Source organism: Motacilla alba, chromosome Z (assembly GCF_015832195.1).
Source record: "Motacilla alba alba isolate MOTALB_02 chromosome Z, Motacilla_alba_V1.0_pri, whole genome shotgun sequence".
In the NCBI taxonomy this organism is placed as follows: domain Eukaryota; kingdom Metazoa; phylum Chordata; class Aves; order Passeriformes; family Motacillidae; genus Motacilla; species Motacilla alba.
In genome coordinates, this window is record NC_052046.1 from 63,004,983 (window position 1) to 63,019,872 (window position 14,890).

The following is a 14,890-nucleotide window of genomic DNA, read 5'->3' on the forward strand; positions in this document are numbered from 1 at the left end:
CATTATTTCTCTGGCTCTGACTTGGAGAACCTGGCTGGCTTGTTCTCCAGCCTTGTTGTCCCTTTCATCAGAATCACAGTGTATATTCTTTAAATAGTACTCATTTTCTTTTTGTATGGATTTATTTTCAAATAGAAAAGAATTACCATAGTAGAGACACTGTACAAGAAATACAGGAACTTGGAGGTTGGGCTCACTACCCAGGGAGGAAAGGCAGGGATTAATGGTGTATGGATGTCAGTGGATGCCAGACCTCTAGTGGACACAATGGAGAAATGCTTGGAACTGTGAACATTACATGGGGAAAAACCCAAATACTGTTGGGGGAGAGCTGGTGAAAAGTCTCTGTCAAAAGCTTATCTGTTATTTGTGCAAAACTGTTAGTCCCATCATTCATTGTAGCTTTGAGTAAGTGCAGAAGTCCCAGAAAATCAGTTAACATTGTCTGATTTCAACTAATTTCAAAATCTTAATTGCTGTTTTGACTGAACAGCTACACTGGGGCATCCCCCAGACTGGAGGACAAGAGGCTGGAGAGCAGCCCTGCAAAAAGAGATGTGAGAGTTTGGACTGGGGACAAGTTGAACATGTCAGTGGTGCTCTGGCAGCCAGGAGGGCCAACCCTGTACTGGGGGGCATCAGGCACAGCATGGCCTGCTGGGCAAGGGAGGGGATTGTCCTGCTCTGCTCTGCACTGGGGTGGCCTCACCTCGAGTGCTGGGGGCAGTTCTGGGTGCCACAGGATAAGAGAGATACAAAACTATTGGGGAGTGTCCAAAGGAGGGCCCTGAGGATGGTGAAGGGCCTTGAGAGGAAAGCAGTATGAGGAGCAGCTGAGGTCACTTGGTCTGAATGTGTTTTTCACACGCTCTACTCCACTCAGAAGGATCTATCTGTTCATTATTCAAATCCCTATAGACTATATTTAGTGTGAAAAACACGTTCACTCTCCTGTGAAAATGTAAAAAGTTTAATAAAGGACAATAGGAGACAAGGACCATAGAGCAAGGGTTATTAGGGCCAGGTGCATCTTGGCACTTAGCCAAGAGCACGCTGTCACCTTCAGGGATACCCCTTACATACCTCTTCCCTTACATCAGCCTCTTCATAGACCCTTATGCATACCCATAAACTAGTTTACATTTTCAGGTACTATTTTACATGGCCCCTGCTCGGGTCTGCCTTTTTAGAGCATGCGTGTTTCTTAGCCGTGGTTTTGGCTCCTTCTCTTTTATCACTTCCTGTCTGGGCCTTGTTCCTCACTGTCCTCAGATGGTGAGTGCTGATAGCTGGCATATCTGTAGCAGGTGTCTTCATCCTATATTCATTGGATGTTATCCCATCCAAGCAGGCATTTTAACACAAGCATAACTATTTCACTACTATGTCTAAGCTTAATTAACAGCAGAAATAAAAACTGTATAGCAAACTTACTTTAACATCACACATATAAAATCCATTTTAATATTTGCAAAAAGCCAATATTATAATAAGTATCCATAACATTCAGCACAGTTAATTCTCTCAGATACTGTATACCTTTTTCTATAGCATTCCACCTGCTTGGGTGCACTACTAGATCATGCTTGATATAGTACTTTTCCTTCATGCTTGACAGGAGGCGCCTCCAGGGTCTGAGTTTCTGTCCTCTTCCCAATCCTCTTGTCAGTGCCCACATCCCAGCGTCAGGGATCCCAGTTGCCTGGCTTCACTACTGTCTGGTTTCACATCATGGGCTGCAATATCCCAGCATTGGGCCCGGCAGGTCATTAGGGGCTCTCCTGACTGCTGGCTGAAATCTTGTGCATCCCACAGCTCACCCAGGGATAGAAATGGGGTGATTATCTCTGGCCCTGTGTCTTCCTCCTGTTAGGAGGACCCTGCTTCCTCCTCATTCCTTCCTGCGTGAACTGATTTGATCTTGGATTTTTTCTTCTGTATAGGGGCGACTGCTACTGTCACACAAACTGTGAAAAACCAAAACTATCCGACAACATTTTTAGTGTTAAATAATCAAGGCATTACTTTACTTCTGGCCAGAATGTTGTTCTGGCCAAGATATGCAAGAGAAACAATTTCATCCACACATAGCCTAGGTGTGCAGATAATATAATTTCATGACACATGAATTTTACCAGATTTTTCTCAAACTTTATACAGTCAAAAAGAAAAAAAATCGTTGATTCAACGTTCATTGGTTCCAAATTACGTAGTTCTTAGTATTTGGTTTCTCATTGGTTACAAATCTCTTTGCCTCTGATGCTAATTAGGTCCTCATTCTTATCTCTGCTTGCCCTGACTAGGTGTCTCAGACCCTGCCAGGGATATTTGGAATTGATGTTCCATTAATGGTCCTTGATGGCCATTGATGGCTCTTATCTTTTCTGTCTTTTCTGTGCTGCTCCCAGTCTGTTGAGATGTTAAGCTCATCAGGCCTCACCTAGTGGGACAATGGCCTGAAAACAAATTATAGATCCCTTCCTCCGGGGCAAAGGCAAACAAATCTGACAAAAGTTATAAAATAAAAAAAATCTGAATTTATATATTATTCAACACTACCAGCAGAGGTTGTTCCTCTGGTTCAGCTGCAGTCTGAGTGGCCACAGTGCCTGGTGGTCTGCATTCTTCCCTCTCCCCTGGCTGTGTTGTTTAGGGTTGTAATAAATGTATGAAATTCGTGCTCATATAAATATATTTGTACTTAGGGAACTATATATATATATATATATATATATATATATATATATATATATATAAAATCACATTTTAGAATATGTTAAAGAAAGCACCCAGGTCTTTATAAATCTCACACAAGAGTTAGGAAACTGGTTACCTCACTAGATTGTAGCACCCACAGGTGTTCACTGAATAGGAGTCCAAATTAGCAAGTGAAGGGGGAGTAGCTCCTATGGAAATTCTGAGCAAATCTCTGAGCCAAGCCATCATCAGCCAATAATGACCGTAGATAACCAAGGACAGCTCAGTTCCCGTAACTTGACTAGCATGTCAATGCTCAACGTGTACCCGGAAGTATATTTGTCCCAAGGCAGCTTTCTCCAAGCAGGCGACAGGATTCCTCCAACACCGGATGGAGGACAGAGAACTACATGAGTATTCAAATGTTTCCCCGGCCACTGTTCTGTCTACTTGAAGATAGAATTCTAACACATGGGGGGATGAGGACTGCATGAATATTCAGAGAAAGAAACAAAAGAAACCTAGCTCCGGGCAAGAAAAATAGTATAAAACCTGGTGCTCACCAGACGGACTTTGTGAACTCACCAGATCTGATGCGAGAGGGGGTCAGAACTGTGTTCACCCAGAGTCGAGTCCCGGGCTCGGCTCTGTTCCTTTGATTTGCGTCTGGCATAGATTGTAATCCGATTTGCGAAATAAAATCTATTTCCTTTTTGTTAACTTTTAATTTGGCTTTCTCAAATTATTGATTTGGCCTAATCTGGTTGTTGTATATAACAGGGTCAAGCAGTGTCCAGGAAAGAGTAGCCAGGTGTTGCAGTGTGTTTTCTCTAGGTTTTATTAGCATGCCTACTGTTTATTGGTAATTTTATAATCCCTTTATATTGTCCTCCCCCTACCTTTTAGAGTGGTGCAGGTTCCCAATTTTGTATCCAATGTTCTGAAATTAATCTCGCATCCTCTTTGTTATTCAGTTCTGTTAAGCGTCAGTCCTTCTGTTTGTTACGGCCACTCCCTGCCAAGCTTCAAACTCCTCCCCTTTCCAGCTGTCAATCCCCTCTATCCCTACCCTTTTCCCCAGAACCTTCCTTGCTCCTCCTCCTGTTGGACGTCAGTCTTTCCCTGAACCTGCCCTGTCGTCCATAAACTTCCCTGTCAATTTTGTATCCCTTAGAACCCTATTGGTTTACTCAAGTTATTCCCCTCCCTGGTGTCCCTCCATTGGTTGAAGCATAAAATACCCTGCCTTAGACCCCTCCCCAACCATGCCCCTATTGGTTTGTTGCCCTAAACCCCTCCTCCCAAGACATGTTATAAAAGCATCTGTAAACCTTCAGTCTGGGTCTTGAGTGTCTTGGAATCCTGCACTTGAGGAGGCTACTGTGAAATAAAGCTACCCCCGTTCCACCCCAACACACAGGTTGCTGTTTCTTTGTTCCCGCGCCGGATCATCGCTGATAGCTGGGATCTGCAGAGCGTGCAAAGGGGTCTGTTGCGCCCCTGTTGGTGCCAAGCTGGGTCACCTTAACCTCAGTGCACCGCAACAGCCAGGGCCCAGCACATTGCATAACTTTGTGCCTCTCTGGAACTGCCACACCAGTTTTCCTCCACATATTATGTGACTTTATCACGATCTTGTAGTTGTTCAGGAGTGAGAGGAAAGATGCATGTTAATGTCTTTACAAACAATTTAATGGGTGAAGGTATGAGTGTTAATGTCTTTGAAATGGTCTTATTTTCTCTCCTAAATTCAAGGCAGCAGATTTGTTGCAGAGACTGGACAGCTTGGCCCGTGAGATAAACAAGAGTCTGCACAAGCTTGAACTTCTGAACTTTGGGGTAAAATGACAGGCTCACGGGGGCATATGGGGCGGGCGGTTTGGGAAGGCTGTACCTTCCTAGTACCTCAGCCAGTGGGGAAATGAAGAGGGAAATCTGCAGTCAGAAGTTTAGGATAAAAGGAGGCTGCGCCCTCTGAAACCCCAAGAGAGAAATCCCCATGGGCTTGTGCCCCAGAGGACTCTTCCCGCTTTATCTGAATAAAGTTGAAGGATTCCTGTGTCTCCTTTTTGGACATAAACCTCTAGTGTTTGTGGATTTTCCCAACATGGGTGAACTTCCAAACCACTGAAGCACAATAATCCTTCAAAAGCTGGCCCATTTTCTCCCACATTCCATGCCACTCATGACTATCTACCCTCAGGGCAGATGTCTGAATAACCTCCCTAACTAAACATTATGTAAACCGCACTGAGGAGACCTGCCAGACTTAGCGACAAGAACATGATCTTCTTAACTATTCAAAGGGAATTCAGAATTCTCAAAAGCTCTTGTAACAGGAGTGAAAAGATGGGGAAAATCATCCTCTCCAATTCTCCCCTGCCAGATTGGACATGACTATATTAATAGAATCCCAAAATGTAGTGCCTGAGGTATGGGTAGGAGAGCAGCACTGAATACATATCCTAAATGGCCCTCACTGCCCTTGATGTTAGTCTGCCATGAACTGATGTCACACAGTGCAGCAACAGAACAATCCTGATCCCTCTCCCTCCTCTGAAAAATAGCATCAGGAGGAGCACATACAGGAATATACAAAGGGTTAGGTACAACACCCACACCAACAGACGAAGCAACACTGTGACCAGTGGCTCCCCACCTAATATAGCAAATGCTCAGAGCTCAGATCAAATTTGTTTCCAATTCCCCTCATCTTATCTGTAATCTCAATCCTTCCTACCCCATAGTGGGTGCCAAACAAGACTGCTGTGGTTTAGGAATGGTACTGCCCAGCTTAGAGCTCCCACTGAGACGCTTCAAACGCACTGCCACTTGCTTGCTCACCCACTACCTCCCTTTCCCCCGGGGCGAGGTGGAAAGGGGAATGTGAAGCAAAAAAGGTAAAGAGCACAGGTTGAGATAAGAAAAATTTACTGGACACAGCAATGAGGTAAGAAAACAAGCATTAACAGGAACAATGTAGAAAAGAGAGAGCGATTCACATGCAAAATTGCTTACTGCAGAGCTCCAACGCCACTGCAACCAGTCCACCCTGGAAGGAACTCCTCCCTGGAAGGGACCACCTCCTTCTCTCAGCAATGAGGTGAGGTGATACAGAATAAGCTCTCTGTCCTAGACCCCTCCACTCTACTGCAGAAATGAACCCTGTTCTGGCTCCAGCCTGAATAAATATTAACTGGGGGTCTCAAAAACTTCACATACAGTCCACATTTTGGTATTATTAACAATACAGATATCTATCTTTTGTGGTGATATCCCTCAATATCTAAACACATTTCTTCCTGTGAATATGTATCAATGATGTGATGAAGTAGGACACTTGGCATAGTGCCTACTGCACTCAGTGTAAACATTTAGATGGTCAAAACTGGGTTTATTTACAAACAATTTCATGCATGACAACTGACTCTTCTAAAATTACATAAAATGTATTTAAGAAAAGGACGACATTGCACATTTGTATTAACAACACTGAAAGAAGAGGAAGAACACAAAAAAGCTTAACTAAAGCCAGCAAATAGTTGCACTGAGGTAAAGTTACAAAACAACCAACTCTTGTCACTGATTAGAGCTAAACAGCAGTTCAAATCTCCAAGCCAAGATGTGGCACTTGCAGAAGAGCCAACCACTATTCCTTGATATTTTGAAGTAGCTTTAATAAATGAGACTCAATAACCTGCTGAACTAAAGCAGAGAAAGAGATGAGGTTAGTATTTATTTTTTCTGTATTTTCAGTTATACTGTTTTTCTAGGAGATACCTGCTTGTCCTGTGCAATCATTTAATAAAAACCAGACATGTATAAATTCACTCTGTGAATAAGTCACATAGCATTCCTTCAGAAAATAAAAGCCTTATACAATGCACAAACAATGCCCCCAGATAGGCAAACAATGTTTTTGGGGGTCATCATCAGTTCTTTGGTTTGAATACACTGATAGCACATGGAAAGCAAATTTTTAGCCTACAAGCAGATAATAGGCAGAAACATTTATGAGAAACTTCTGTGAAACACTTGGAAATTGAGCTCTTGAAGCAGTCTTCTATGTAAACTCCTGTGAAGTGCTGTGCTGGTTTCAGCTGGGGTAGAGTTAATTTTCTTCTCAGTGGGTGGCATGGGGCTGTGTTTTGGATTTGTACTGAACACCGAGTTGATAATACAGAGATGTTTTTCTTATTGCTGAGCAGTGAGCAGGGCTTGCACAGAGCCAAGGCCTTTTCTGCTTTTGGTACAGCCACACAGGTGAGGGGACTGGGGATGCTTGGCAGGTTGGGAAGAGACACAGCTGGGAGAGGTGACCCAAACTGACCAAAGGGATATTCCAGACCATGTGGCACCAAGCTCAGTGTATAAAGTGGGGGAAAGAAGCAGGAAAGGGGGGGACATTTGTGGTGATGTCGTTTGTCTTCTCAAGTAACCACATAAGCCAGGTATGATGGGGCCTGGCTCTCCTGCAGATGGCTGAACACCTCCCTGCTCATGGGAAGCACTGAATTAATTCCTTGGTTTGTTTTGCTTGTGTGCACAGCCTTTGCTTTCCCTATTAAACCTTTTCTCTCCCTGATCTCTCTGGTGGGGAAGTGCGTGAGTGGCTGTGTGGGGCTTGGCTGCTGTCTGGGCTTAAACCATGACACTGGCTCATTCATAAGCACAAGGCTGTGCTCAGAGAAGCCACATATACAGTGCTGGGCTTACTTTTTGATTCTGTTCATCTCTGTAATTGCAGACATTTCACAGCTTTCAAAAAGACAGCAGCAGTGAGGGGAAAACCAATAAGGAGTCCCTTCTTTGCTTCTGGTTTCCATAACCAAGCCAGATATTATAATTCACTGATTACTGTCTGCCTCCAAGATAAACCAGATCTAGAGCTGATCTGACTGAAGGAGGCTTAGCGAACTACATAACATCATTCCAGTCAAGTAGGGTGACAGGTTCAGGAGGGCTGCAGGCCTTATCTGAATCATGGCTGCATCAACCCTAAATACCATTATTTGTGTCCAGTGATATAAAGCCAGGTCAGGGACATTTTCTTATTAAGTACCTGACTTTCTGAAACAAGAATGGAAGCTCCTACCCATTTGGCCTGATGCATTTAGGATTATTAAGACTTGCAGGACAGGTAACATGTCAAGAGCTACAAAACCTCTACTAGGCCATTGCAGCAGCTACATAAATGAGGAGCTGCAAAAATTAATTTTTTTAATGGTTTTACATTTGCAATACTCACCACTCCGATAGCCCAAGGCTACAGCCAAATCCATGGAATTATAGCCAGCATCTGTTTCAATAGTTGGATCAGCACCACTTTCTGTGTAAAACAGGGACAGAATCTTGTATTTCTGACAGTGAGAACTGATCGTACATTATTAATGATAATTTGGTTTGGACAGTCTGCTTACCGAGAAGAATTTTTACACATTTCACATGGTTCCCATGTACTGCATATAGCAAGGGTGTGCCTCCATTCTGCAAAAGCAGAGAAATGCCTGAGACACAAACGATTAAGCGTCCACAACTGTAATTCCTTAACAAACACAGATATGCTTCCATATACCAGTAAGAGACTTCCTAAGTTTTATAAAAATGAGGTTCAGTTTTAGATCTTCAGAACTTTGATCACTTTTGTATACAGTTCAAACACTAAGATCACACTTCTACAAGAAGTCAGCATTAGTCTCATTCTCTTTCTATCAAGAAGTCCAAACTTAGTAGCATCAACTTCTCCTATCCTATGAAAGTTTGTTTTGAAACTCTCAAGTATTTCAGAAGAGGTAGAACAAATTTTAAACTCAGGCCAGTGCTATGTCCTGCTTCAATTTTCTGACCAAAACACCCTCTGATTAAATTCAAGCTAGAATCTTACCCAGTCATACTCATTGACATCAACTCCACAGTCGAGCAGCATTTTGACAATATCAGTGTATCCTTTACTGCAGGCCAGTGAGAGGGCACTTTCTCGCCCCTTCCCCAGAATCTGAGGATCTGCACCCTGAAATAAAGTATCAATTAAAAAAAAAACAAATTCGAGACATAGACATAGAGCATAATTTAAAAACTTTTAAGCTTGTAGCAGCATTGACAAACTTAGGAATTCAAAACAAACTAAAGAGTAAATTAATTCAAAATCAATTGTGATTTTTTTTCCTTACATTCTGGAGGAGAAATTCCACTACTGCTATCTGCCCATGAGCTGCAGCCCACATCAGAGGAGTAAATCCTTCTTCATCCTTATGATTGATTAAATTTTCTGTTCAGAGAAAAATATATCACTTAGTAGTCCTTTTCTCACTGCACTGTATCAGCTGGTGAAATGTGTTGATGGTAACATTTATTCACCAGGAACCAGTGTGACCTAAATGTCACTCTCAACTTTAAAAACAAAATTCTGTCCCAGTGGTGGTGGTAGTATCTCTGTCCAAGAAAGAAAAACACATCCAACTGACCAAAGAAAAATTTCAGCCTTTAGTTTAATAGTTTTAAATTCACGTTTTTAAGCTCTATAAATCAAACTCTGTTTTTACTCATAAAATTGCAAGTTGTCTGTAATCTGGGCAGATAAGATAAAGATAAAGATTTTGTAAAGATAAAGGATGTTTGAAAAATAAAGAGGTACATCCTGTATTATACTGTAGACTGGTTTTTTTCAATAGAGTGAGCCACACAATTTTGTAAAGAATGAACTTGTACAGCAATATAGATAAAACAACTCAATTCCCCACAAAGTTTGTGTCATCAATAATTTGGTCTGTGAAAACAATTAAGGTCTACATCGAGTGCAGCTGGAAGAAAAGAACTTCTTTTAACAACTGGCTGACAAATATTTCAGCTGGATTTTATTTTAATATCTAAGTACTTTATAAATCCCATGCTTCTCAGAGCACCAAAATAAGCATTTTAACTGCTAACAACACTCCAGAGTTGATTTGCTTTTCATATACTTGGCTCATTACAAAGTATTTAGACTCAGTGACTACCTGTTTTCCAGTAAACATTTCAGTAAGGACACACTGAAAGCATGGGTGATTACTATTAGTCCAGTAAGAATATACTATTAATGTTACTAAATTCATAAATATGTTAGGGAGAGCTGAAATTTTGTACATGTACTATGGACACACAAATGCCACACTATTCAGAATATGTAATACTATTACACTGCAGGTGCAAGGCATGGCTTACATTAATGACATGCAGGTCTTTGTGCTGATTGATTAAATAGAATTGGAAAGCCACCATTAATAAAAGTATGTTTTAAATGACAAAATGACAAATTAAAAATAAAATTAAATAAACTGCTGTGACAGAACTAACATATTCCTTTCTTAGCACCATGGATTACCTATATAGCTAGAGAACAGGAAGAGAAAGGGATTTACCTACTGCTATTAACATTAATGTTTTATTTTAAAATGCAAATAATACAGGGAGTGAGTAACAGATTGACAGAAAATATTAGTCCACATTTGTAAAGAACAGATACTTCAAATGTCCTCCAATTTGTGCCAGAATTGAGGACTTTACAGCTTTGGTGAAAAGGTCAAACACAACAGCATACGAATGGCCCAAAGAAAAAAGGAAGGCATTTAACCTCCTTCTGTCTCACCTTGTTCAATACGTGTGGCCAGATACAACATTTCTCCCTGAGCAGCCAGCTGATGAACAGATAAAGCTGCAAAAAAGGAAGCAAAAGTCGTGCTACGTACACCAGTTTTCATTCTGCTCTATTTAGAGCTGAGCACACATGTCCATTGGATGCAGCCGAACAGAACTTGGAATCGAGAGTGTAGATGATTTTACCTTATGCTCTGAACTTAAATCACAATTAAACACTGAAAATTTTCTGAAGAGTTTCATAGATTTAGGTAACTTTTAAACCAATGCAGCAGTCATTCTTGAAAACAGGGATACTTTCCACACTGGCTCTTTACAAAAAAGTAACACGCTCTCTTCACTGCTGTTTGGTCAGCAACCCAAGATTACTTTAAGACCCATTTATTAAGTGAAAATAAACATATTTTGATAAATTAAAGGATGTTTAATTTAAAAATCACTCTTGAATCACTAGAAGACCTGTCCCACTAGTCAACAAAAAAAGCCTCTAGTGTGACTCCTACTCGCTACTAATGTGGAATAGATCAGACATTACAAAACTACACACAACTTGATATATATAGAGGCGAAAACAAAGATTGCAGATTTCTTTTGTTATTTCAGAGATTATGAAGAAATAACCTCAGATCCCACAGAAAACTGCATGAGTACCCACAGAAAACTGCATGGGTACATGTTTTTGATAACTGCAACTTGGAGCAGGCCTGAAATGTAATCAGGAGGCTAAATGTAATAAATTACCCACATGATGTAGTAACAAAATTAGCTAATGATTACATTAACTGTAAATGTTCACTGTCTTCCTCCAAGTCACCACATGAAAATTGAGTTTGTTCAGAAAGATGGCATATTTTGTTCAGTGGCCTACACTGCAGCTCCTGATTAATTTTTCCATGGAAGTAGCATTTTTCTTTAAAAAAAAGTGATTTGTAATTTATAGAGAAAATTTACTGACAAAGTAAATTACAGCAAATTAATTTAAAAAGGCAATGCTTGACAATTCAGAAAAAAACCCCACCAGAAATAATGCTTCCTTGATTTTCAAGATCTGTGACAATCATGACACTTGCACTATTCTGTATTTACATTACATCTTAAGTATCCTGCAGCATTTACCAATCATCTAATTTTAAGATACACAAGTTCTGAAAACACGGGCATGAAGTACATTAACTTACAACTTAGAATCTAATTTTTGATTTAAAAAGTACAGGTAAGGGTGTTTTTGGTTTTTTTCCTTCTGGGAAATAAACTTCAGTCATGAATTCCAAACAACAGGTGGATGACTATTTTATGGCTGGACCCATGTGAAATTAGACAAGACTATCTCAGTGGTTTTTTTCCTACATTTAAGTTCATTGCAACACCAAAGAAAAAAGTGCACAAATTTGTCAAGCATCCAACATATAGTTCACAAAACAATTATTAAGAGAAAGGCAGAAAGATACTTACAGTTTACAAGTAGAGGTGTTGTAGAGACTTCATTTCCCCTGTGTTTGTTAGTTAGTGTGGTTGATTGTTTTATTGGTGAGAAATGCTTAGTAGTTGATGGAGTATAAACATGTCTTACTTGGATACCAGGGGAAGGAGAAGTGTGGCTGTTGCATTCAGCTACATTGAACAAAAAACAGAGAGGATTTCAGTACTAATAAGAGCATTAAAAGCAAGACATAGATTCTAAGTCAAACTGTAAAGCACCAGTATCACGAGACCTTTAAAATCCATGTTAAGAAAGCTTTGTGACATGTGCTTTTCCCACTGTCTATTGTGAAAGCTGAATAAAGGGCTTCATTAATTTCTAGCATAAAACAATTATGCTACTTCTTAAGTTCAGTATGGCATAATGTCACCCAGAGACAAGTTAGTATTTAAATGAGGTAAGCCTCTGTCTTGATTTTTCAACATGCCTGGCATGTATATTACATAAGAAGGCTCTACTTGCCATCATCTTATAAAACCTCTCCAAGGCAATAACGTGATGCAGCTCTGGTCAGACATGCACTCAGGCACCTGCTCAGCCTTTGCCTGCTCCCTAACCAGTCCACTGCATGAGTGGAGACAACCTTCATTAATTTTCTTCACCAGGGCTCTTCCCACTCCTGGATAAAATTTTAACAGCATTATGAATGCCTGATGAGTACTTATCCAGCAGGAAGACAGGTTCCACACTAACTGACATAAAATGCAACAGCAGATCATCACTTAGAATTCAGTGATGTGTTCCTTCATACTAACTTTTCTTGCTTTCTCCTAGAAGCTAATGGCATTTTATTGCAGAATAAATTTATATGTTGTCTTGGCTTCTAATTCTCAAAAGTAGCTTTTGGTTTTGAGATTAAATACTTGGAAGACGTATTGAAGGATTAAACTCCATATTGGCTTAATTGATTTGACACCACTAATGACTTAGAAGCTAATTAACACACACACTGAATTAGAGAACTTTGTGATCATAAATGCAAGCACAAATTCAGGGAGACTAATTAAAAGAAGTACAGTGTAACAGGAAACAAAATTATGTTTTGTTTGCCAATCAAACAGATGCAGCTGACTGTACTGAATTAAGAGTCCTACCACACATTTTGACCTGAGGTCCCTGGATTTGCAGGTCTAAGGGACTGAAAAATGTTACCTAAGAAAAACTACCCTGTTGCTGATGGGTGTAAATCTGCCACTCAGACCTGCAGCTCTGCTAGTGAGCACTTGAGGCAAAACCAGAATTAAGTTTGAAAACGTCAATGGCTGAAATGCAGCCAAACAACACAAGTCAGTGAAACCATCAAAATTCAGAGGAGCCCTGTTTGCATTTGTTACAGGAAATAGGTCACATGGAGTTTGGGAAAAGGTGCACCACTACCGGTCTGAAATATGACAGCAAGGGCTAGAATCCACAATTGTCAAGGGGAAGTAGATGGCAGTCCTAATTTTGCTCTGTATCAATATCCTGAGCTGTGAAAAAGCATGGATCAATTCTGATGAAGCTGCCCAGCAGTGGTGGGATTAGCTGCAGGGATCCAGCCCTGGAGCAGCATTTGCTTTGGAGCAGCAGTGAAGCTACAGCGGCAAGCCCACAGCTAGGACCAGGGTCTTTGTACAGCCACAGTGACAGAACACTCGCGGCCTGTGCTGTCTTTCATCACCCTCATGAAAAGATACAAGTGCTGCTGAAAGTTACTGAACCGTTCATTAAGTGCTTTGTAAAGAAGCACACTGCTGTAGGACAGGCCATACAGAAACAGCTTGTTTTCCTAATCAGCATCAGCTCGTACTAGCTTAAAAGACTTTTTGTGCCCCTGATTTTTCAGCTGATATATATCTTCGAAATGTAGCATAAAAATTAATCTTGGAGAAAATGTTTATATTAGTAATCCATTAAGCATATGATAAAAACACTAGAGGAACACACCTTAGAAAACTGATCTATACACATATAACACAGAAGCTCTTTTTTTAGAAAACATAATAACTTAACAGGATGACACAGTACACAGGTAATATGTTGTACCATAAATTCAACCTTTAAATAAGACAGATGCCACTTCAAGGTCAGAGTTGACTTGATCTTGAATATTTTTACTGTCCTCCTCATTCAAAGACTTCACAAATCGCGAGCAGACATTCATATCAAATCTATTGGGCAAAATGAATTTCATGCCCATGGTGACACTCTGAGCTGGGCCTTCCTCTGTGCTGGTGTCAAGCTGATGCTCCACTTTAATGTCTGGCATGGGTGGAAGGCTGTAACTGGTGGTACATTCTTCCACAATTAACTGGGCCCCGACATCTAAGTTTGTTGAAGATGCCATGATCTCAGTCCTGTACAAGTTTCATGCAAAAGGATGCTTCATTGTTTCCAGCCAGGAGCAACTCTGGCTGGCCAAGCCAAATTTGCTGGACAACCTGCAACTGAACAGACATAACACTGGTTAACAACGTCCTGGTAAAACAAGGCATAAAAACACATCAAATTTTATTTAATCTTATGGCATTTAGTTTTGTCAGTCAAAACACCGGTGAAATATCAATCTTGTTGCTGTCAAAAGTTAGTCACCAAAACCTCCATTTATGTTTCAGCACCTGGATGTTTAAACCAAACTCCATTATTACGCCAGGAGGAGTTTCATCCCTGTGAAACAATGCTTCAGAATATTTGCCTAGTTGCAACAAAAAAACCCCACACGACAACCAGATTTATACAAAGCCAAGAACAAGAGATAATATAACTTTATTTCCCAGAAACATTAGATTGAGGGAAAAGTTAAAGCGACTTTAAGCTCCCGTGTGTCTTTTGCAACCTGAGTAAAATAAACTGCTTCTCCCACATACGTAGGATAAAAAACACAAATCCCTTTAAACCGATAAAGGCAACCCCAGAATACCCGTGGCTTGTTCACCGTACCGCGGGAAGTCTGGGGCGGTGCGGCGCTTCGCCAGCTGCCGGCACGTCAGGAGGCGTCCCCCCCGTGTCCCTGGAGACAGTCCGTGAGGACGGGCCCGAGGAAGGCCCCGCACCGCCCGGCCTGGCCCGGCCTCGCCTCTCCGCCGCCGCCGCCGGAAGTGC

At 41.0% G+C, this 14,890-nt stretch overlaps 1 protein-coding gene across 2 annotated transcripts; it reads right to left on the reverse strand.

Annotated features, from left to right (window-relative positions):
• Positions 1-5,609: 5,609 nt before the first annotated feature.
• ANKRA2 (ankyrin repeat family A member 2) lies at positions 5,610-14,865 on the reverse strand. 2 transcript variants are annotated; one of them, XM_038125509.1, is made up of 9 exons: positions 14,729-14,865; positions 13,847-14,235; positions 11,782-11,940; positions 10,322-10,387; positions 8,868-8,965; positions 8,582-8,707; positions 8,118-8,184; positions 7,946-8,026; positions 5,610-6,402 (listed from the first exon to the last, which is right to left on the reverse strand). In XM_038125509.1, the coding sequence occupies exons 2-9, from the start codon at positions 14,133-14,135 to the stop codon at positions 6,347-6,349; spliced, it is 942 nt and encodes a 313-aa protein (XP_037981437.1). In that variant the 5' UTR covers positions 14,136-14,235; positions 14,729-14,865; the 3' UTR covers positions 5,610-6,346. The 2 variants fall into 2 exon arrangements, with proteins under 2 accessions (XP_037981437.1, XP_037981438.1); XM_038125510.1 differs by having other exon boundaries at positions 13,847-14,229; positions 14,729-14,860.
• Positions 14,866-14,890: the final 25 nt, after the last annotated feature.